We start from the raw sequence: 24,810 nt of genomic DNA, 5'->3' as shown, positions 1-24,810 counted from the left end.
GTAACTATGCAACTGAGGATAGGTAACATTGGCTAATCTAATTGATGCTGTGTACAACTGCTTACACTCTTTAAAGAACTGTTCACTCTTTCCTGTGTTTTACCTGCAGGACACCCTCTGCTTTGCTGTGGCTTTTTCATGTCTTATAACTTCAATTTTTGTTTGTCCTTCCTGCTATCACTTGGGATACACAATGTAGCTCATGATCTCTTATTCCGTCTGCCTGGACCCATGGGTGATTCCAGTGTGGAAACCCCTTTGGGTATAATTATAATCCACCTGAGCAAGGGAGGCTCTTCTGGGAAGGTGTCTGCCAGGCTGCTAGATCAGCACCGAACCTATTGATTAGAGTGGAAATCTGATGATTTTCCCACCAATTCTCTTCCTACCCTTTTGCTTTTGGATATTGAATAATGCTGTTAAGAAAAATTATCCAAAACTTAGAAACAGGCAAAAGGGATTGCTCCTTCAGCGTAGGCTGGGATTGGCTAGCAGACCCACATCCCCCAGGGATTATCTGATTTTCTAGGGATGTGTACCTTTGTTTGACTCCCTATTCACTATTGTTTAAGTTATTTTACAGCCCTCCTAGGTGAAAAGAAGAGGTTAACTTGTAGAAAACTCAGAGCTTCACAAACGCTTTTTGTCTGAGAGTGATGCAAATGGCTCCCATGCAATGACAATGCAAATGATTTCTGTCTCACAGAAAAGATTGTCCCCAGAATTGTAGGACGGACATTAAGTAGTTTTGATTCTATTAGCAAATTCATTTCAGCATGCCTGTGACCCTATAAACCGCCCTTCCTTGAAATCTCATTTGAACCAGTCTTAACATACAAATGGTTCTCTCACTAATTAATGAGTTGAATAAAATCCTTGACACATATTCATTTTATATTTGTATGGGAGTCATATTTTTAACTTCTGAAAATAATGCTTTAACAACACAAAAGGTCTGTCGCAGTCAGCACTTTGGACAGGTACTCGTCTCTCACCACTCCTCACCTAACGGGGCTCTGGGCATAGGAACAGCTATGGTGTGTTAAGAAATTAAATTGACCCAGGAGACTCTACAGTGGTTAAACATCAGTATGACTCAGTTCCACAAAGTTCTCACTCTCAATTTATCCCAAATGTTAATGGGGATGGAATAGTCTCTTTAAAAAAACAAACATAACAACATAATATTTTAAACAACCAATATTTTAATATCCTTAATTTAAAGATGAGAGTGGGTTAGGGATTGTATACGCTGTACAATGGTTCTCAGAGTGTGGTCCATAAACCTCTGGGGTCCTTGAGACCCCTGCAAGGGCTGTGCAGGTCAAAACTATTTTCATTATAATAATAATGCATGGGTACAACATTCATTCAAAGTGTAAAATAGGCCAACACATTTTAAAATAACAGAGTACAAAAAGTTCATTGATATTTAGATTCAACATTGCAACAGACCTTTAAGAACCCACCACTTGTTGAGTTTTGGTGTAGTATCAAAGGAGACTATTCATAATTATCTGCAATGGTTATTAAAATACTTCTCCACTTTTAGCAGGTTCTGTTAATTAGTTCTTCTGGTATTTACTATTATAACTTTAAGTAATAAAATTGTACTACCTCAAGTTTGATATATTATCTTTATTTATTTTTTTATTACAATTATCATTTTTGGCTGCATTGGGTCTTCATTGTTGAGTGCGGGCTTTTTCTACCTGTGGCAAGCCGGGGGCTACTCTTCGTCGCAGTGCGTGGGCTTCTCATTGTGGTGGCTTCTCTCGTTACAGAGCATGGGCTCTAGGCGCACGGGCTTCAGCAGTTGTGGCACGTGGGCTCAGTAGTTGTGGCTCATGGGCTCTAGAGCGCAGGCTCTGTAACTGTGGCACACGGGCTTAGTTGCTCCACGGCATGTGGGATCTTCCTGGACCAGGGATTGAACCCATGTCCCCTGCATTGGCAGACGGATTCTTTTTTTTTTTTTTTTTTTAAATAAGATTTAATTTTATTTTTTTTTGGCTGCACTCGGTCTTCATTGCTGCGTGCAGGCTTTCTCTAGTTGTGGTGAGCAGGGGCTACTCTCTGTTGCGGTGTGCGGGCTTCTCCTTGCGGTGGCTTCTCTTGTTGCGGAGCACAGGCTCTAGGCGCACGGACTTCAATAGTTGCGGCACATGGGCTCAACAGTTGTGGCATGCGGGCTCTAGAGCGCAGGCTCAGTAGTTGTGGCGCATGGGTTTAGTTGCTCCACAGCATGTGGGATCTTCCCGGACCAGGGATCGAACCCATGTCCCCTGCATTGGCAGGCGGATTCTTAACCACTGTGCCACCAGGGAAGTCCCTGATATACTATCTTTAGACAGTTCTGCTGACCCTCTACCATGTAATATGAGATATTCAGCACGGTCATACAGCCTTCCTCCCACCTGACCCCTATTCTAGTTTTTGCTACCTTTGTTAACTTTAGCTTTAATAGCTACCTTTCAACTTAAAAAAAAAATAGACATAAATCTCTAATTCTCCATCTATGACTCCTTGTTATGAAAGGTGTAGGGATCATCTCACGCTTGCTTCTACTTCTCTTCCCCAATTTCACCTCCTAATTTTTGTTAGCTATATTATTTTTTATGTTGTCAAGGTTTAAGACATTTTGTGTTATTCTCATATTCTAAACTGAGCCTTCTCTATGAGTCTCTATACTGATTGTAAAATGTTTTATATTTAAAACATAATGATATTATAAGTACTATTCTTTGCAAGACGAAGCAGTGTGATGTGACCCACAGAAAAGTAAATATAATTCTATGTCATTAAATCCCTCTGGTCAAAGGAGAACATCTCAAGTATAACGGTACAATGAGTTTTCTACTTGGTACTTCTGAATTTTCTAGACCAGTGCTATCTGGTACTTTTCCTATGTGGAAGCATATTCTGTTATGATGGGAATGTTTTATATCTTTGCTGTCCAACACTAGCTACCAGTACGTGAATGTGGCTAGTATGACTGAGGACCTGAATTTTTAATATTATTTAATCTTAATTACTTTAAATTTAAATTTCAACAACCACATGCAGCTAATGGCTATCATCATACTGGACGGTGCAGTTCTAGGCCATGTGATGATACTCTTTCTCTCAACTCCCACCATCTAAGGCTTATCTACTATTACTGACCTCCTGTTTTAAGAAGCATTCCATTTCTTGGGAGGCCACTAGGTGTGGGCACTGTGCTTGTTGTTCTTTAAATATTACCTCTCTCTTCCCAAGACCCGGCAAGGAAGATATTATCACCCATCAGCAGATGAGAAACCATGATTCCTAAACGTTGTCACCAGCCGGCACACATCTATGAGAGGTAGCTAGGATTTGAGAAACATGTTCCTCCTAAGCCTCCTCCTTGACTTCATTACAGACATTGTTATGTGCTGGGAATTCAAGGGTGAAAGAAGCTCAAGCCCTGTCCTGGAGGCACCAAAATAAGCCAGACAGTAGTTACTCTCTGGGCCTGCTGTGATTGATTTCATGAATGTGAGGTTGTGTTCATTTTCACTGCTATTGTGCAAACAGGGTTTATTTTATTCCCTATTTAACAATGATGTCTTCTAAGAAGATGGAGAAGGTTTATAGAATCTTAAAAGCATAGCTAACTTTAACTTACCTCTTTTTGATAGGCCAGTCCAGCTTCATAGAGTTTAATAAAGAGATACTGAGTCCATTTGTAGTAATCTGGTAAACACGTGGTTATTTCCTGCCAAAGAGGGGGAAAATCAGGTATAGGCCATTGTAAATATCCCCTCTCCCAACGTATGCATCAGCTTTGCAATTCAATTTTGAAAAGCAATCACACTGCAAAAATATTTATCAACCTATAATATTTTTACCAATTTGCAAAGTAAGGGAAGAAGCAATTTATTCTGGGAAGAGAGATGTTATCGAAAGCCACCCTCACCTTTCCCAGGGCATGTTTAATGATGAGAAACTCGACATAAGTCTTTTGCACAGCACCACCCCCCATGTATGCAAGTAATAGCTGAATTACATTGTACAAAATTGGGTACTCCCATTTTTGTCAGCATAAACATATTTGGGGGGCCAAGAAGCTAATTCATAAACGTAGTTCATTTTAGAAGCAATCACAAAATTCAAGAAGAATATTTGCCTGCTTTGGTATGATCCTCACTGGAAAACAAACCTGTGTTTCTATATATAACTGGGGACTGGTACCTCTTTTAGGCTCATTATATTCCGTTTATCCCATTATGTGAATCATGCTGTAGTCTACTTAGGAAGGCCCATTAAAAAGCATTATCAAATATTAAACTTAGTGAGAAATCACCTGGCTTGTATTTTGAAGCTTAATTTTATTTAAGTTTATTTTCTGTCCTGAAAACACATGTGCTATAGAATCTTTAAAATCAGGTTTAATTAATTAATTAACCAATAACGTTTGCAGTTGAGGAAGTCAAGTAAGCATAAAAACCTCTACACTAGTCACACCATTTCTCTTCTAGTGCTCTTCTTTCACTTCAAAAAAGAGCTAACAGAGAAATGGATGTAGGGCAAGGGACATTCCAAATGGTTCCATTCGTCATGGACTATTAACAGAAGGCATACTTCCTTCTATCAGAAATGCAAACAATCCAGTCTTTCTTCAGATGAGTAAATGAGGAGAGAGTTTAAAGCCAAGGACAGGAGGGTAAGTGTAGCAGGAACTGAGCAAGGTGTCAGGTAAACTCCTGCTGTCCCCAATGGGTGATATTTCTTATGTGAGATTCCTGGGTCCTTTTATATGCTGTTGTGTAATAATAGCGGAGTAATAGCAACTAGAAAACAAATAACTCAACTCTGATCACTGGCTCCACTCGCCCCTACAAGGCAGGGAGTGAACAACGAGCCAGTCTAACAGCTCTGCCCACACCGTAGCTGTCCCCTGCCAACGCCAAAGCCGTGATTTCTGAGCCATGTGCACACACAGCCTATACCAGCTCCCGAGGCTCCACGGACATCAAGTCTGCAGGGCGTCGGACACAAAGCACTTCACCAACGCAAGAATCAGAGCAGCACGCTGTGGGCAGGCTTGCTCCCCCAAACCTCCAAATTCATCCTCATCCCATCATCTTTTCCTCACCAGCTAGCCCTCCTGCAAGCCTGGCACAGAACTCATTTTCCTGACAAGCAACTTACAAAACCCAGGGCAGGGGCTACGTTTCATCTGTTTCATTTTGCTTTTCATGTACGCTCAGGCCCCGACACATCAAGGCACCCCCAAATTGGTGTTGAATAAAGAATAAACTAAATAGATATAGGGATGTCTGCATGTCGAATTAAATTTGTATTCCTCATGGAGGTTTCACAAACTAAATTCAAATTACACAGGTCTGCAAGATGAACTGGAATAGGGAATGGGGTGGGGGTGAGGGGAATGCGGTGGAAATATTCCCAGACCTTGTTAGGGTAGGTATGTTCTTTAAAATTCTTATCCAGTAGAGGTCTAAAGAAATAGGTGAAGCAAATATGACATAAAGAAATAGGTGAAGCAAATATGACAAAATAATGACAACTGTTAAATCTAGGGGTTGGGCTCTTTTCTCTATTTTTCTATATATTTAAGTTTTTCAAAACAAAATATCAAAATACTCCTAATGAATAGGTATATGTATGTATGTATATACATATGTATTTTCTCAGCCCCTGAATCTGCTTCCATAGATCGAGAGTAAAAATTACACAGCAATGGAGCATGATAATCTTCACTTAGGTTTGTAGTTTTGAAATTTACTTTTATGTAAAATAGAAAAAAGATGATAGATCCAGTCAGGGGGAGAAAAAAACAAGATTATCCAACCATGCATTAGCCCACTTTCAGTCAGACGGGTGACGCAAAGTGCATTGTCTTTGGAAGTGTCAGCTCCAAGGTGAGATGAGGTGTGTGGGGTACAGGCCCCCTCTTTCACTCTGCCTTCAAACTTGGGTCTGACCTGTTTTATTTATATTGTGTTTTTGCACATGTCATTTGAAGAAAAAGTAACATCAGCTGCTAAAAGAGTACAGCTCGAAAACCACGGCTCCAGAACCGTCATTCCAATCCCAACAGAACTGTTTCAACTCATGTTTATCTCACTTGCACTGCCCCTCCTGCTGAAGTGTTGGAGCCCCCTGCCTAGAGGAGGCTGGGGACGTCCTGGGGACAGGAACCTCGCCCCTGCCCATTTATTCCCATCTGCTGCACACAGGGCCCAGCCACGACCCTCAGTACTGCCCACTCCATGAAGAAATGCCAGAGCAGGAGTCCAGTCTCACAAGAACCATAAACATGGTGGGTTAGAGACCCTGCTCGGAAAAGTATTTCCTGAAAAAGTCAAAGAGCCTTTCTGGAACCTCCCTTGATTTGCTGATTTAAAATAAAAACAAAAAACAAACAAAAAAAAAACCCGAACAGCTATTTCTAGTCTTCTAATGCCTCATCTCAGTAAAAATCATCAAACACATCTTTCTGAAATTAAACTGCTTAAAAGCTTTAACTGTAGTCAACTGGCTAGAAATTGAGACTGCCTTTTCAGGCTTTGGGAACTAATTTAAAACCCAGCCCTGTAGACAAAGGTCTTCTGGGGTTTCAGCACCCACAAAGATGTTAAGACCCCTTCCTTCCTTTTCCTAAAGCAGGGATTCTCAACGGGGAAACTTTTGCTCCCCAGGTATGACTGGAAACATTGCTGTTCTTGACAACTGTGATGGGGGTGAGGGTGGGGGGACCTGTCAATTGCATCTAGTGGGTGGAAGTCAGGGATGCTGTTAAAACCCTACAATGCACAAGACAGCCCCTGGAACAAAAAATTATCCAGCCCCAAATGCCAATAATGCCAAAGGGAGAAACCCTACTCGAAGGATTTCAATCTTTTTAGTCTGAGTCTGTAACCACAGATTAAGGGGAATGAGCCAAGCAACTCTGGAGGGCAGTCCATAAAAGCGATAAAACGTCCTTGGGAAGAGTGGAAACGGGAGTAAATTAACTTAGGTTTCCCTCTCCAGCTGGTGTGACCCCATCTCCGTTGAGCACATCATGCAACGCAGGTGGGAACGCTGCACGATGCAGCCACCGGCCCTTCCACCAATGCTGAGACCAACCAGAGGGGAGATTTGGCAATTGGGGTGCCGGCAGACACAGGTCTGAAACTGTTAGGCACAGATAATGCTACTCACTGGGAAAGAGTGACTGCCTTTATGAACTAAATTTTAAATCATTCAATATACCTCCAAGTAGCTGTCTGACTTGGAAAATCTCCTGTAATAAATTCATGTAATAAATTTCCTATTTTGAAGTTAGAGAGGCATACAGTTTTTCTTGACACAACATCAGTTTATCCCCGCCCATGAAAGAGTTGTTGAACAAAATGTTTAAAGATCATCCTTTGGAATCCAGCCCACAGTACCCAAATGTCTAGGCCCAGCCCTGCCTGTCCTCCAAAGGGAAGCCCTACGTCTGCAGGCTGGGGATTCTTGTCCCCAAGCTGTGGGACGGCACCATCTTGGTAAGACTTCTCAGTGAGACCACCAGAGGAGTCAAACGAGGGCTGTTCCCTGTGTTCCAAAATCCCTTTTCACTCCTGTGCCTTCCTTGCCCTGCTTTCCAAATAAGCCAACACCTACGTGAATGCATCCTTGTTTTTAAAACAAAAAGTCAGGTAATTCAAAGTTATAGCTCCAAAAGCAACTGCAATTCGGCCACGCTGCACATAGATCTATATAAAGATGTCAACTTTTATAACTCCCTGAGCTCTAGAAAGTGCAACCTAGCTGCCAAGAGACCAAACTTATGCATCTGAAATCTCAACTAGACTCATTCCTCCACACTGTTTTAGCATTAGAAATATTTTGCACATTCACAGCCAAACCCAGGGCCCAACAGAGAAGGTGACACTCCCCCAGAACACAAGCAAGGATCAAAACGTGAACCTTTGAGGCCTGCCACCCACACCTCAGTGACTGTACAGATAAATAACCAAGCCAGCCTTGCCAGGACTGCCTGCACACAGTGCTTGACAATGGCCAGGAGAAGGCCGAGGTGCAGACGTCCACCGGATTGTCCCTGAGAGAAAACAGCATTTGATATGTGAAGGTGACTGACTGCTGTGTACCTCACTGAGATCTCCTCAGGCGCACACTCCTTGCTCCAGGAAAAGAGAGAGAGAGTGATCCAAGGGAAGGATAACCCACTTTGCAGCCATTTGACTGGGTTCAAGTCCTTGCATCATCATTAGCCTTGTAGCCACAGCTGAGTTTCCCTGTCTAGAAGAGAGGGGTGATGAGGTCTGTCAGAGGGGCTGTAAGGACAAACGTGATGATGTGTGTAAAGCACACACTGGGCACATATGAGGGATCGATGGTGCCACTTCCCTTGCTTGACTCAGAGTGTGTGACAAGAGGAGTGAGGCTGGCTCCATCACCACACCCCTCTCAGAGGCGGCTGACGCCCTCATTGGGCTACTGGGACAGGGCGAAAGGCAGAGGAATGGACTGAGGTCAGAAGAGCTTGCCACCACCATCCCTTACCAAATGTTGGCTTTCTGACTAAAAAGAGATAGTGTTTATGAGGGGAAGACCAAAACACATGACCCCGACAGAGAAATCCACACCAGGCTGCTCCCAGTCACCTCTGGTGGCAATGCCCACCGCAGGGAGAGCCAGCAAGTTCGCTTCCTACCCCCACCTTTCTGCTCTGGCAGGATTTAGTTGGGTCTTTGTTTCTTGCTCCCATTGCACTTTTGACAGTGATTGGTCCCAGATCACAGAACCACTCAAAGCCATCGTGCATGTAATTTGCATTGCAACCTCACAATGTTTAGGTCAGCTATCAGGATTGAAGAAAATGAAACAAACCAAAACCTGAGGCAACATTTTATCAAGTCAGTCATTCGGTGGCCCTGTACACCGGGAAAATAAACGCAGTAAGAAAGGTGAGCCACCACCATGCATCACAGTTTCCAGCATCGTCTCCCCTCTCCTCAGTCTCACCAGGGCCTTCTGCCTCCAAAACAACCAATCTTGTAAACAGAGGAGGGAGGGGGGTACTCACATACCTTTTCTGTGCATTTCTATCATGTGCTCTTTACTGCAACGGATCAAAAGGAAATGTATGGTAATGGCCTTGCCTTTTATTCCTTCCCAGGTTCTCTAATTCTGAAGGGGAGGGGTTCTGAAAGCATAGCACAGCTTAAAGGCTGGAGAAACCTGCCTCAGGATTCATACTGCACAGCTTAGGAGTAAACATACATCCTGCATCAGATGTTCCTCACTGCTGATGGTTCAAGGTTCCAGTCCACAGCTCTGTGCACCTGCTGTGTTGGAAGATGGGAGAGGGAGGCTCACCAGAAAAATCTGCCGGAATAGGACATGTATGGCCACCCCCGCACGAAGTCCTCTAAACTTAGCACTGGCTCTCAAACTTGGTTGCACCTTGAAATGGAGCTTTAAAGGTTACTGGTGCCTGGTTCTCACCCCACCCCCACAAATTTCATGTGCTGCCAGGGTGGAGAACCACTGCAGAGAGGTTCTTCCCAAATACATCTCCCTCCCAAATACTGCATTAAGTGACAGGGTCCTCTGTCCTGCCCTTGTGTCTTCATGGAACTTAATGAACTGGGCTTCGACAGGAGCTAAAGGCACAATGTAGTCCATACGAGATTTCTAACAAGGGCCCCCAGTGCACTGTGCTAAGAAGGGTCTCTCCAGGAGCCTGTCCTGGATTCAAACCCTTCCTGTGCGCCTCAGGTCTGCCCCAACACAGATTCTCTTCGTCCTTACAGTCAATCGTCACTCTCTGTTTTCACAAAACAAACATAAGAAAACAATAAGAAATAACCACCTCCACCCAACAGACACAGAAACTTGATTAGGTAACTACTGTGCTCAATGATCATCTGTTTAAAAATACAAGGCTGTCTGACAGCTCAGCCCTCTTCCCAGAGGAGACTTGGTTCTGGAAGGGAAGCTGCAGAAAACCAACAAGAGTGGCCTGGCCTTCCCCTGGGGCTTCACAGGCAGAGGTAGGGGGGAAGATGACTAATTCCTCACTTAGAGGCTCCTAAAGGATCCTCAGGCAGGAGGGGGCATAGAGAGTGGAGGCAGACCGCTCAGCACAGCCCTGGCTTGGAGTCTTAATCAGTAAATAACAGGACACATTTGTACACGGCTCTGTGCTCCCAAACTGCTCCTCCCGCTCTCCCCTCCTCTCCTCTCCCGTCCCACGTCCCACGGTGGCGCTGCAAAGCGGTGCCATGAATGCTGCTTCACACAGGAGGAAACGGCACCTCAGTGAGGAGGGGGTGGCCTGCCTAACGCTGCCCAGCTTTTGGGTGGCGGAATCAAGACAGGAACCCAGGTCTCTGGGCTCAGAGGGGCACCAGGCAGTGAAACAGCACCTTGGAAAGTACAGCCAGGCTGTGCCCAGACTGACTCAAATGTGTGCTCCAAGGAGGTCTGGGTAAATCAAGCAGGAGGAACAGGCTGGAGCACTCTTAGATAAAGGAATACCGCAGTGAATCTTCTTTTAGGAATAACAACAGCAGTAATAATAGCAAACATCTACCAGGCGCTGCCTAGTACTGGGTCCCATTTTGGCAGTTTAGAAACATCTCAGTTAGTTCTTATTATGATGCAAGCAGTCAGTTATTACGGTTATCAAATGTGGACTTGACATCCCTGCTTAAAATTGCAATTAACCCCTGGCCGTCCTGTCCCCCACCCCTTACCTTGCTCCACTTTTTTATTTCTGTAGCGTTTATGACCTCCTAACATACTATATTATTTACTTATTTATTATGTTTATTGCCTATCTTTGTCTCCCCTCCTCCCACCCCCAGTCAATTGTAAGGTTCCTTCATTAAAGAAAGAATTTTTGTCGGGGAGTTTCCTGGCGATCCAGTGGTTAGGACTTGGCGCTTTCACTGTCATGGCCCGGGTTCAATCCCTGGCCTGGGAACTAAGATCCCAGAAGCCGCGTGGTGCGGGCAAAAAAAAAAAAAAAAAAAAAGTTTTTGTCTTTTTTCCTCCCACTGATATATTCCAAGAGCTTAGAACAGTACCTGGTACAATGGATGTTTAATAAAACGGCTGCTGAATGAATAAATCATTTTACCTTTCAGAAAACTGAGTCTCTAAGTAACTTGTTTAAGATCACATAGCCAGTAGGAGGCAAAATTAGGATCCAAACATGTGTCTGAGTGACTTGATGACTGTACGACCCCGAATGATTTCTTCCCCTCAGTGTCAGCCCAACTTTTGTAAGACTTTCACGCTAGATCTTTTCAAACACGGAAAGCCACATGAACCAAACACACACTACATGTAGTTAAACTTCTGTTATAAATGTTCACATAGCTGTCTTTCTATTGAATATTTGTACAAGTTGCACTAAAGCTAGAATTAATGAAATATTTTAAATGTTATATCCTTGACTTTCATAAAAACTATATATAATTTTTAATGACATGGGAACATGACAGTTGATACAAAATGGAGTATGTTTTATGGTTTCAATTATATAAGGGAAAAATGATAAGAATACTAGAAAAAATGCCAACATATAAACAAACATTGGGTTGCCTCAGGATGACACTGATGATTGTGGGTGATTTTCTTAAAATTCTAAAGTTTTCTGAACTTCACTGATGCTGTATAGTGATTGTGTATTACTCTGGGAATTCGCCTATGGTTTTACTGTCCTAGAAAACCTTTAGATTCAAAGGAAGAAGAAAACCAAAGAGCTAGGTCTACAGCAATGGGACCCTTGCCCTGGTGAGGAGCTTTCCAACATACTTGGAATACACACCTCGAGACTCACACAGAAGAGTTTAAAGGAACTAGAGATGGTCCATCTACAGACAAATGTCCTGGGGTCACAAAGGGGCATCCACATGGCCACCTCCAAGGCCCCCAGACAACCTTAGTATGTATCCATATAACCAATTCCAACAACCCAGGCTCCAAAGGGAAGGATCTGGCCTAAAGGCAGAACCACAGGGGAATATAATGGGGGAGGAGGGCTCACTGTCCACAATCTCTAGGTAAGAGGCCTAGGATGGCCTACCCACCTTCTAAGTTGCTATTATAAGGGTATAAAGGGCCACGTAGACACCTTTGCCTGCGAGTAATGAGCAAGAGTGGGGTGGGGGCAGGGCATGCAGTGTCCTGGAATCAGGAGGTTAGGGCTCAGATCCCACCTAGGGGCCATGTGATACAAAGCAAGTGACTTGTCCATATCTGTACCTCATTTTCCCCATAAGTTGTGGCACGTGGCCTCTAAGAGGGACCTCAATGATCCCTGCCTCCTGGTATTCTCACCCTTATGTTATCCCCTTCCTTCGAGTGTGGGCTGAGCCCTAGACACTTGCTTCTAAAAAATAGAATATAGCAAGTAAGGGGATGTCACTTCCAAGATTAGGTTACAAAGGGACTTTGGATCTGTCTTGGCCGTTGTTCTCTTTGTCTCTTTCTCACTCTCTCTTGCTCTGAAAAAAGCCAACTGCCATGCTGTGGGCTGCCCTATGGAGGTAGGCTTCTGCCAGCAAATGCAAGGAACCAGCCCTCAGTCCAGCAGCTAAAAACCACATGAGTGAGCTTGGAAGCAGATCCCACCAAAGCCGAGCCTTCAAATGAGACCTCAGCCATGGCCTTGATGGCAGCCTTATGAGGGACCCTGTGCCAGAGGACACAACTAAGCCATGCCTGGATTCCTATCCCACAGAAATGATGAAATAATAAATACTTATTGTTTCAAGCTACTAAGTTCTGGGGAAATTTGTTATGCAGCAAATAGATAACTAATACATTTGTAGAAGGAGCCAATAATTGGACCAAATCCTGGGATAGACACGAAGATTAAATGAGAAATGTTGGTAATGTACTTGGCAAATGCGTAGCACACAGATGAGAGGAGAATGGTGATGCCAGGGGCCCCAGGGGTATCTAAGGATCACCCGCTCCCTTCCCCACAGTGTTGGGGTGGAATCAGTCTGCTGTCCAGGCCACAAGGGAATGAAAGGGAGGCCTCGTGCGCCATGCTCCTGCTTGGCTGAGTCTTCTTTTTTTTTTTTTTTTTTAATATTTTAATTTAATTTTACTTGTTTTTTTTATACAGCAGGTTCTTATTAGTCATCAATTTTATACACATCAGTGTATACATCTCAATCCCAATCTCCCAATTCATCCCACCAAAACCCTCACCCCCCCCCCCGCCACTTTCCCCCCTTGGTGTCCATACGTTTGTTCTCTACATCTGTGCCTCAATCCCTGCCCTGCAAACTGGTTCATCTGTACCATTTTTCTAGGGTCCACATATATGCGTTAATATATGATATTTGTTTTTCTCTTTCTGACTTACTTCACTCTGTATGACAGTCTCTACATCCATCCACGTCACAACAAATGACCCAATTTCGTTCCTTTTTATGGCTGAGTAATATTCCATTGTATATATGTACCACGTCTTCTTTATCCATTCGTCTGTCGATGGGCATTTAGGTTGCTTCCATGACCTGGCTATTGTAAATAGTGCTGCAGTGAACACTGGGGTGCATGTGTCTTTTTGAATTATGGTTTTCTCTGGGTATATGCCCAGTAGTGGGATTGCTGGATCATATGGTAATTCAATTTTTAGTTTTTTAAGGAACCTCCATACTGTTCTCCATAGTGGCTGTATCAATTGACATTCCCACCAACAGTGCAAGAGGGTTCCCTTTTCTCCACACCCTCTCCAGCGTTTGTTGTTTGTAGATTTTCTGATGATGCCCATTCTAACTGGTGTGAGGTGATACCTCAGTGCAGTTTTGATTTGCATTTCTCTAATAATTAGTGATGCTGAGTAGCTTTTCATGTGCTTCTTGGCCATCTGTATGTCTTCTTTGGAGAAATGTCTATTTAGGTCTTCTGCCCATTTTTGGATTGGGTTGTTTGTTTTTTTAATATTGAGCTGCATGAGCTGTTTAGATATTTTGGAGATTAATTGTTTGTCCGTTGATTCATTTACAAATATTTTCTCCCATTCTGAGGGTTGTCTTTTCATCTTGTTTATGGTTTCCTTTGCTGTGCAAAAGCTTTGAAGTTTCATTAGGTCCCATTTGTTTATTTTTGTTTTTATTTCCATTACTCTAGAAGGTGGATCAAAAAAGATCTTGCTGTGATTTATGTCATGGATTGTTCTTCCTATGTTTTCCTCGAAGAGTTTTATAGTGTCCGGTCTTACATTTAGGTCTCTAATCCATTTTGAGTTTATTTTTGTGTATGGTGTTATGGAGTGTTCTAATTTCATTCTTGTACATGTAGCTGTCCAGTTTTCCCAGCACCACTTATTGAAGAGACTGTCTTTTCTCCATTGTATATCCTTGCCTCCTTTGTCATAGATCAGTTGACCATAGGTGCGTGGGTTTATCTCTGGGCTTTCTATCTTGTTCCATTGATCTATATTTCTGTTTTTGTGCCAGTACCATATTGTCTTCATTACTGTAGCTTTGTAGTATAGTCTGAAGTCAGGGAGTCTGATTCCTCCAGATCCGTTTTTTTCCCTCAAGACTGCTTTGGCTATTCGGGGTCTTTTGTGTCTCCATACAAATTTTAAGATTTTTTGTTCTAGTTGCATAAAAAATGCCATTGGTAATTTGATAGGGATTGCATTGAATCTGTAGATTGCTTTGGGTAGTATAGTCATTTTCACAATATTGATTCCTCCAATCCAAGAACATGGTATATCTCTCCATCTGTTGGTATCATCTTTAATTTCTTTCATTAGTGTCTTATAGTTTTCTGCATACAGGTCTTTTGTCTCCCTAGGTAGGTTTATTCCTAGGTATTTTATTCTTTTCATTGCAATGGTAAATGGGAGTATTCCCTTAATTTCTCTTTCAGATTTTTCATCATTAGTGTATAGGAATGCAAGACATTTCTGTGCATTAATTTTGTATCCTTCAACTTTACCAAATTCATTGATTAGCTGTAGCAGTTTTCTGGTGGCATCTTTACTATTCTCTATGTATAGTATCATGTCATCTGCAAACAGTGACAGTTTTACTTCTTCTTTTCCAATTTGTATTCCTTTTATTTCTTTTTCTTCTCTGCTTGTCGTGGCTAGGACTTCCAAAACTATGCTGAATAATAGTGGTGAGAGTGGATATCCTTGTCTTGTTCCTGATCTTAGAGGAAATGCTTTCAGTTTTTCACCATTAAGAATGATGTGTGCTGTGGGTTTGTCATATATGGCCTTTATTATGTTGAGGTAGGTTCCCTCCTGCCCACTTTCTGGAGAGTTTTTATCATAAATGGGTGTTGAATTTTGTCAAAAGCTTTTTCTGCATCTATTGAGATAATCATATGGTTTTTCTTCTTCAATTTGTTAATATGGTGTATCACATTGATTGATTTGCATATATTGAAGAATCCTTGCATCCCTGGGATAAATCCCACTTGATCATGGTGTATGATCCTTTTAATGTGCTGTTGGATTCTGTTTGCTAGTATTTTGTTGAGGATTTTTGCATCTATATTCATCAGTGATATTGGTCTGTAATTTTCTTTTTTTGTAGTATCTTTGTCTGGTTTTGGTATCAGGGTGATGGTGGCCTCATAGAATGAGTTTGGGAGTGTTCCTTCCTCTGCCATTTTTTGGAAGAGTTTGAGAAGGATGGGTGTTAGTTCTTCTCCAAATGTTTGATAGAATTCACCTGTGAAGCCATCTGGTCCTGGACTTTTGTTTGCTAGAAGATTGTTAATCACAGTTTCAATTTCATTACTTGTGATTGGTCAGCTCATATTTTCTATTTCTTCCTGGTTCAGTTTTGGAAGGTAATACCTTTCTAAGAATTTGTCCATTTCTTCCAGGTTGTCCATTTTATTGGCATAGAGTTGCTTGTAGTAGTCTCTTAGGATGCTTTCTATTTCTGTGGTGTCTGTTGTAACTTCTCCTTTTCCATTTCTAATTTTAATGCTTTGAGTCCTCTCCCTCTTTTTCTTGATGAGTCTGGCTAATGGTTTATCAATTTTGTTTATCATCTCAAAGAACCAGCTTTTAGTTTTATTGATCTTTACTATTGTTTTCTTTGTTTCTATTTCATTTATTTCTGCTCTGATCTTTATGATTTCTTTCCTTCTGCTAACTTTGGGTTTTGTTTGTTCTTCTTTCTCTAGTTCCTTTAGGTGTAAGGTTAGATTGTTTATTTGAGATTTTCTTGTTTCTTGAGGTAGGCTTGTATAGCTATAAACTTCCCTCTTAGAACTGCTTTTGCTGCATCCCATAGGTTTTGGATCATCGTGTTTTCATTGTCATTTGTCTCTAGGTATTTTTTGATTTCCTCTTTGAGTTCTTCAGTGATATCTTGGTTATTTAGTAACGTATTGTTTAGCCTCCATGTGTTTGTGTTTTTTACGTTTTTGTCCCTGTAATTGATTTCTAATCTCATAGCGTTGTGGTCAGAAAAGATGCTTGATATGATTTCAATTTTCTTAAATTTACTGAGGCTTGATTTGCGACCCAAGATGTGATTTATCTTGGAGAATGTGCCGTGTGCACTTGAGGTCCTGGATCATGTTCACTATCATTATTCTGAATTCTTTTTCTGGAATGTTTCCTATCTCCACTTCATTTAGTTGTTTATCTGGTGTTTGATCTTGTTCCTTCATCTGGTACATAGCCCTCTGCCTTTTCATCTTGTCTATCTTTCTGTGAATGTGGTTTTTGTTCCACAGGCTGCAGGATTGTAGTTCTTCTTGCTTCTGCTGTCTACCCTCTGGTGGATGAGGCTATCTGAGAGGCCTGTGCAAGTTTCCTGATGGGAGGGACTGGTGGTGGGTAGAGCTGGCTTTTGCTTTGGTGGGCTGAGCTCAGTAAAACTTTAATTCGCTTGTCTGCTGATGGGTGGGGCTGGGTTCCCTCCCTGTTGGTTGTTTGGCCTGAGGCGACCCAACACTGGAGCCTACCCGGTCTCTTTGGTGGGGCTAATGGCGGACTCTGGGAGGGCTCACGCCAAGGAGTACTTCCCAGAACTTCTGCTGCCTGTGTCCTTATCTCCACGGTGAGCCACAGCCACCCCCTGCCTCTGCAGGAGACCCTCCAACACTAGCAGGTAGGTCTGGTTCAGTCTCCCCTGGGGTCACTGCTCCTTCCCCTGAGTCCCGATGCGCACACTACTTTGTGTGTGCCCTCCAAGAGTGGAGTCTCTCTTTTTCCCAGTCCTGTCGAAGTCTTGCAGTCAAATCCCACTAGCCTTCAAAGTCTGATTCTCTAGGAATTCCTCCTCCCGTTGCCAGACCCACAGGTTGGGAAGCCTGACGTGGGGCTCAGAACCTTCACTCCAGTGGGTGGACTTCTGTGGTATAAGTGTTCTCCAGTCTGTGAGTCACCCACCCAGCAGTTATGGGATTTGATTTTACTGTGATTGTGCCCCTCCTACCGTCTCATTGTGGTTTCTCCTTTGTCTTTGGATGTGGGGTATCTTTTTTGGTGAGTTACAGTGTCTTCCTGTTGATGATTGTCCAGCAGTTAGTTGTGATTCTGGTGTTCTCACAAGAGGGAGTGAGAGTACGTCCTTCTACTCTGCCATCTTGGTCACAAGCTCCTGCTGAGTCTTAAATGCCAAGTACATCTCCATCTTTTAGGACCCAAACTTTTTGGCCCTATTATTTAAGTCCCCAAATTTTGTTCACCTTCCTAAACAGGCTGTCAGCTCCTGGAGGCAGGTGAAGGGCAGTGGATGGAAGGAGTGAAGGGCAGGCAGGCTGAAGACCAGGGTCTGAGCACTGGACTCAGTCTGTGGGTCTGCTGTGGACTCACCGGTAACCCTGGACAAATGACTCATCTCTCTGGGCCTCACTTTCCTCCTCTGGAAACTGGGATGCTGTTGTGAGGATCAAGGAACCTGGAGAGGGTCAGCCTGCCTTTCCAACACTGTCTGTCCCAGTATTTATGCATAGCAGCTGCTCAATAAATCTTCATTAAAGCAACAAATACAACAAAACTCAGCATGTCAAGTGTCATTATATTTAAAAAACAAATTAAAGCTTTGAGACAGAACCCTTGCAAGTTTTCTTAAATATAACAGGTTTTCTAAAAAAGTATCAATAGAATGCCTTTGTTCTTGGAACTAGTCTGGCTTATTCACATTAAATGTTGTCAAGTAGGGGTTCACATGAGAAATGTCACTCCAATGCACACCGAACCCAGTGTTCTAAGAAACCTGTCTGCAGAACCTTTGAACCTCTAAAGGCAAACGAAGAACCACGTTTACCTCCATTAGCAACTTCCACAACATCAAAAACAAATGGCTTTTCAAAAGGAGACACACTTGAGATCAGTTTTTCAGCTCCCTGGTATAACACTGGTTCAGAATTCTGTGTTTCTCCCCATTTTATCCACCAATGAGAAAACACTCACCAAGAGTCTACATTACCGAGTCCTTATCCTGAGAGACTCAATAACTGGCTATCATGATAGAAAATGGAGGTACAGAGAACAAAAAGAAGGGAATTTCCATCCAACTCAGGGCTCTGTTTGCTCATTCACTCATTGAATTATTCCACAGAGATTTATTGAGTACCAACAACATACGGGCATTGGGTCAGGGGGCATGAAGATTCAGGCCATCTACCTATACATTAAGCCTTTTCACAGTCTCTCCTCCCTTAAGCAGTTTCTCTGAACTGTCAGCCCCATTCCTATCCCCTTCACTCCCATTTGTCTCTGAGAGAAAAGAGAGGCAATCCATCACCCCACCTTACCTCCTATAAGCATTCCAGGCCCTAGACCCATCCCTCCCACCTCTCCAGTTCTGCTTTATTCCATTGCATTTGCATCTTTCCCAACAACTCTTTGTCATCTACAGGCCCAGCCAGTGGTCCCTGTTCTAGACCACACGGCCACTGCTTCCTCCCTCCTAAACTATTTGTTACCCCCCATGACTGCCACTGCCCAGGCTTCTTCAGCCTCACTGTCCGCTTCATCTTGGCTTTATCTTCTCATCCCTCTTCCTTTAACCATCTGTTTAATTCCATCTTGGCTGAGTTTCTCCCTCTGGCCTCCTTTACCTTCCCTGTTCTCCTCCTTTCTGCAGAACTGAGGGAACAGGTGTTAATATCAGGGTAATTAATTAATCATGAACCTAAACATTTGTCTAAGAACTCATTTTTATATAATTATGTTTCTTCATCTCAGGACTAACTTTAGACTGAAAATGAGCATTTAATGAAAATTGAAAATGACAAATGCTAGACACTCTGCTTTTATAGAGCATGTATTTTATTCTTAAAGGTCTTGTTTTTCAAATCTAGGGCTACAGCTAAATTTTCAAGTAATTTGAAAGGTTCATGTTCTACGTGCTCTTGAAGCCAATTTAGAGAATGAGTATTAAGTGAAGGGAAATCATGGTCTTTGCAGTTCTGAAGACAACTGACACTTTCTGAACTGAAATCAGACTCATCAGTAAGCTCCTCTTTTGCTATTTTCTTGACCATTATTTTTATTTTTATTTTTTGGCGTCATTGGGTCTCAGTTGCAGCAGGCAGGATCTTTGTTGAGGCATGAGGGATCTTTCGTTTGCAGCACATGGGCTTCTCTCTAGTTGTGGCACGCGGGCTCCAGAGCATGTGGGCTCTATAGTTGCAGCATGTGGGCTCTCTAGTTGAAGCGCGCAAGCTCAGTAGTTGTGGCGTGTGGGCTTAATTGCCCCGAGGCATGTGGGATCTTAGCTCCCCAACCAGGGATCAAACCCGCGTCCCCTGCATTGGAAGGCTGATTCTTTACCACTGTACCACCAGAGAAGTCCCTTGACCATTATTTTTTGAGCATTGTCATTTTTATGGTAACCTGAAAGCTGCCTCCTGCTACAAACTGCACAAGATTCTGTAAACTATCCATAATCGGACAAGAAGCAACAATTTGCCTAATTTCCTGGTAACTGTTCTTTGCCAGCTGACAAGAATTTCATCAAGGCAGTCAAACAATACAGACAGCTTCTCTAACTAGACAGTTGGGAACGAAAACCCTCCATTAAACTACAGATAAGATGAATGGGTTTGAGTTGCAGTTTGTTATCGGTCTATTTGGGGAGATGCCAGTATTTCAACTATCCATGCCAAACCAGCTCTCTACAACTGTTCCATTTTTCTGGAAGGAAAAGAACATTAATTTTATCTGCAACATACTTGAAAGTTTCAGGATCAACAGGGCAGAGTCATCTGAAAGATATTTTTGAGATGTGAGTTCTCTAGGTTTCCTGAATAATGTGAAGGCTATTTGTTAGATACGGGCATGGATCCAGAGGAAGAGGAAATATCTATTCATCAATTCCTAGGATGCAAAAGTGACAGCAGTGCCCAAAATGAGCTGCTCTGCTGCCTGCGAGCGCCCTAAGCAACGAGTAGTAGAAACCCATCACAGCTTAAAAGATTTCCTATGTGACACAGACCAAGAAATAAAACTATAAACTTAGAAAATAGTATAGAAAATTATTTTGAAGATCTTTTAGTCCAATGATGTTTAAGGGAAAGATTACGGGCAGGGAAGTGCAGACCAGAATCTCACAGGAAGAAGGAGGGATTTAAAACTATATATGCTGTCTTCTTCTGAGAAGATGGAATACATGTACTTTTCCCTGTTCTTTCCACTAAGTACAACTAAAAACCTCGAATATTATATATATGTATAAAACAAACATAGAGTCCAATAAATTGAGAAGAGAAGGTAGACTAATTAGAGACCTCAGCACCTGAGGAGTGACACAGTGGTGAGTTCCACGGATTTTCTCATAAGTCCCAGAATTGGAGCTAATGAAGCCAGTAATCCAGAAATGCCAAGGAGTACAGACAAAAAATTAAAAAGAAGAAAAAAGAAAAAAGAAAAGCCTGCTCTCTTTAGCCAGAGTACCAGGAAAGGGACAGCCTAGCAAGAGAGAAAATTTAGACAATAATTACTCTACCTTAGTCAACACCACAGAAAAAAAAATGACAGTCCTACCCTCGCCAGCAAGGGCTCAGTGGAGAGTCTAGACTTACAACCTTGGGAGGCAATAACAAGGCAGCCCAATCTCTCTCTGCGTCAGTGTGGCATCAGAGGAGGTTGAGTGGAAAGCCGGGACTCTCCTACCCCTGCTGGGCACTAAGCTTTTATATACAGAATGGATAAACAACAAGGTCCTACTGTATAGCACAAAGAACTATACTGAATACCCTATGATAAACTGTAATGGAAAAGAATATATATAAAAAAAGAATGTAAATATGTATAATTGAATCACTTTGCTATACAGCAGAAACTAACACAACATTATAAATCCACTATACTTCAATAAAAATAAAATAAAATGCAAGTTAACTTAGGAAAAAAAAACCCTTGGTGTCAGTGGAGACCACAGGGGTGGGGTCTGGACTTCTACTCCAACCAGCAGTAATGAGGTGCCCCTCCCTCTCCCTGATGGGACAGTGACAGAGGAGTTCAAACGGAGAGTCAGGGAGTCCATCCCTGCTCTATAAAAACTCTTGAACAGTAAGATTTGATGAGCCTCTGGATGATAACATGCAGGAAGGGTGGCCCATCCCAGTTCCACTGGGACAGAAGATTCTGTGCTTGAGACCCTCCTGGACCTCATCCTATATACTTTGTCATCTGGATGTTCATCTGTATCCTTTGATGTCCTTTGTAATAAATCACTAATCTAGTAAGTAGACTGCTTTCCTGAATTCTGTGAAATTCATGAATTCTTGCTAGCAAATTAATCAAGGAAGGGTTGTGGGAACCTCTGACTTATAGGCAGTTGATCAGAAGCATAGGTAACAACCTGGACTTGTAATTGGCATAAGAAGTGGGGGAGGGGGAAAGTCCTGTAGGGCTAAGCCTTTAACCTGTGGGATCTGACACCATCTCCATGTAGATTGTATCAGAATTGAGTTAAATTGTAGGACACACATCTGGTGTCAGAAGTGAAGGTGCTGTAGTAGAGTACTGAGAGTACAGGAGACACACAGGAATGTTCTTCCTCCAGAAAATCATACAGAGAATATTCTCTGATCATAATGTTCAGTTAAAGAAGCTAGACGCAAAAGAACACATACTATGTGAGTTCATTTATGTAACTATGAAAACTATATGTAGGTGGTAAAACTGAAAACAAGGCAGTGATTATCATAAATGTCAGAACAGAGGTTCCCTATGATAGTGGTAGTGGGGAGAGATGGAGTTGTGATTGGAAAAGGGCACACAGAGAACTGCTGGGTGCTGCAAAGTTCTGTTTCTTAACCTAGGTGGTAGCTGTACATTCCAATAATGCGTTAAGCTTCACATATATGCTTTTGCTTTAGTCTATCCACGTCTAATATTTCACAGTGAAAGAAGTTATAAAAATAATCTTGTATTTGCAAAAACATTGCCTATTTCTTAAAATTTTGTTTTTATTATTCATTTATGCTCTACCACATGTCAGAAAAAATTGATGGTAGGTCTTCTTATGATTCCTACCTAATAAGGTTTGGGAGCACGATCATTCCTAAGATCCTTTTTTTCTGAATAGAAAAACAAAACCACAGACCTTCTGCATCACAAACTCTGGGGGTGGAGCCCAGAAATCTGTGGTTTAATAAGCCCTCTTGGTGATTCTGATGCTCGCCAATGTTTGAGAACCACTGGTATAAGCACACACATAAATTATCCTTGTTATTTTCATGGAGTAACAACTTCATCTTCAAGACCTTGTGATCTTGAACCACACACTTAGAGCACCTTGCACCGTACACCTACAGGCACCTGTTCTGTCAAAGGTTGTACTGGCCATTGTGCAAAACTGACCTGGAGACCTGATTCAGCCATGGGGAAAGAGGTTTTGTACTCTTATTTTCTACAGCATTTGAAGAGTGATCTAATCTCTTTAATAACCATAAGAACTTGAGGCTCAGAGGGGCAACAGATCATGCCCACCATGTGTGAATGGTAAAGCCCATCACCAAAACCCAAGCCTCTGGAATGAGCATCCAAGATCCAATCTCCTAGAAGCATTTAACAAGCATTAAATTGGTAAATTCTATTCCCGTTAGCCAGAGTGTACATCCTTGATAGGGCTCATGACCACCACTGGGGATGAGGATAAAACAAACTACTTCCTTGCATAGCCACATTTGCTGAGCGGCCCCAGGAGACCTCCTTCTTTAGTTAGGGCTGAAGAGTCCAAGAACACTATCCTGTCTGAGGCAATGAAAAACTTCCCTCCATGTTTTAGGCTGGTAAGGACTGAGCTGTCACAGCTGTGCATGAGGTCAGCTGCATGTGTGCTAGGTATTCATTATGAGACGTGGTTCCCAGCCTCGAGATGATGACAATTCTGAACACTAACCCTTATGCACCAGCACCAACCTTCCCTGAAATGAAAGCACTAGAGATATGCTGCCAATTCATTTCAGTTAAAACAAACGTATTGCCTCTTCCCTCCCAACCAAAACAAAATCCTCTGGAAAAAGGTTAATTTTCTGATTCTGAGAGACAGAAAGTAATCTAGAGTCAGAGATCTACCAGACCAACTGCTTCACCTCTGTAAGGACTTGAAAGAGGACTCAGAGAGTCAAACACTTAGAGGGCCTGTTACATGTTGTCAAGGCAACCACAACCCCGAGCTCTGACAACGGGAATCTTCCCAACCAGGTTTTCAGGCAATCACTTGCCCTAAATTCTTTTTGTTTTAGGCTATTCTTTAAATTCTTTTAAAATAAATACCATTAAAAATATATCTTTCTATTATCCTGGAACGCTCATTATTTCTTGGAGTTTAATCCTTCCTTTCGAATGTCTAGTCTTCTATGTAAATAAAATTCCGAGGTAGTAAGGGTCTTGAAGCAATAATAATTTTCACTTTGTAATCATACAAATCATGCTGTCTTTGAAAATAAACTCATGCAGGTATGGTCCAAAGGGCGTGTGTTTGGGATGAAAAGAGAGTACTGGTTCCAAACCATGATTATGACATGACGGTGGGGAAGAAAAGGCCAGCAGAAGTGCAGGCAAACAAACCCACGGAATAAGAAATACTGATAAGACAACCAGTGAAATCTGCAAAATGACTGGTATTCCATGATTTTATGGTATTATCATTAATTGTTTTAGGTGTGATAATGGAATTGTGAAGAAGGAAGGAAGGAGGGAAGGAAGGAAGGTGAGTCAAGGAAAATGGATGAGAATAAGGGAATGGAAAGAGGACAGTGAAAGGGAAGGAAGACGGAGAAAGAGAGAGAGAGAAATAGAAGCAAAGAAATGCAAATAGAAGCAAAGCACCATCTGCACATGGTGGAGATGCCACAAATGCCTCAGCAGCCCCCTTAATTTATGTAGGCTGTGCAGCATTGATGGATAAAACTTGGAAAAGCTCGACATCATAAAAGCCTGTCCCAGTAAAAATTCTGATGGAGCCCAGTTCTGATGTGCCTCTTCCACTGCTCCAGGATAACCACACTACACATCCACCTTAGCCCACTCAGCCTTTGGGGAACATGGTGGGGGGCACACTGAGTTCATTTCAATGGATGATTGTCTTGGGGGCAGTAATTCGTGTGTTTGCCTGGTCCCAAGGGGACTGATGGGCAAAGCCATCAGTCTTATTACTGGGCACCAACATGTAGAAAAGGCAGAATGGAGAAACACGAGAAGGAAATCAAACACAGGAATTTAAAATCCAATGAAAATGAGTGCAAATAAAAGTTCATAAGATCTCCATAGTAAAGAAACTCAGCAAAGTCAACTCTTGATTACTCTAGTAAAGGAGACAAGAAAAGTTAATCCAAACATCATTTATGCCCAGTCCTATG

The 24,810-nt window shown here is 42.4% G+C and overlaps 1 protein-coding gene across 2 annotated transcripts in view; it reads right to left on the bottom strand.

Moving 5' to 3' along the window:
* LARS2 (leucyl-tRNA synthetase 2, mitochondrial) overlaps window positions 1–24,810 on the bottom strand; it is a 275,856-nt gene that overhangs the window by 97,170 nt on the left and 153,876 nt on the right. For both annotated transcript variants that reach the window (XM_061196628.1, XM_061196627.1), the window contains one exon: window positions 3,650–3,739. In XM_061196628.1, coding sequence (XP_061052611.1) covers window positions 3,650–3,739 — 90 coding nt within the window. The remainder of the gene's footprint in view (window positions 1–3,649; window positions 3,740–24,810) is intronic.

The sequence above is a fragment of the Eubalaena glacialis genome, chromosome 7 (assembly GCF_028564815.1).
Source record: "Eubalaena glacialis isolate mEubGla1 chromosome 7, mEubGla1.1.hap2.+ XY, whole genome shotgun sequence".
In the NCBI taxonomy this organism is placed as follows: domain Eukaryota; kingdom Metazoa; phylum Chordata; class Mammalia; order Artiodactyla; family Balaenidae; genus Eubalaena; species Eubalaena glacialis.
Note: the sequence above shows the minus strand (reverse complement) of the source record. Positions and strands in the feature narration are given on the sequence as shown.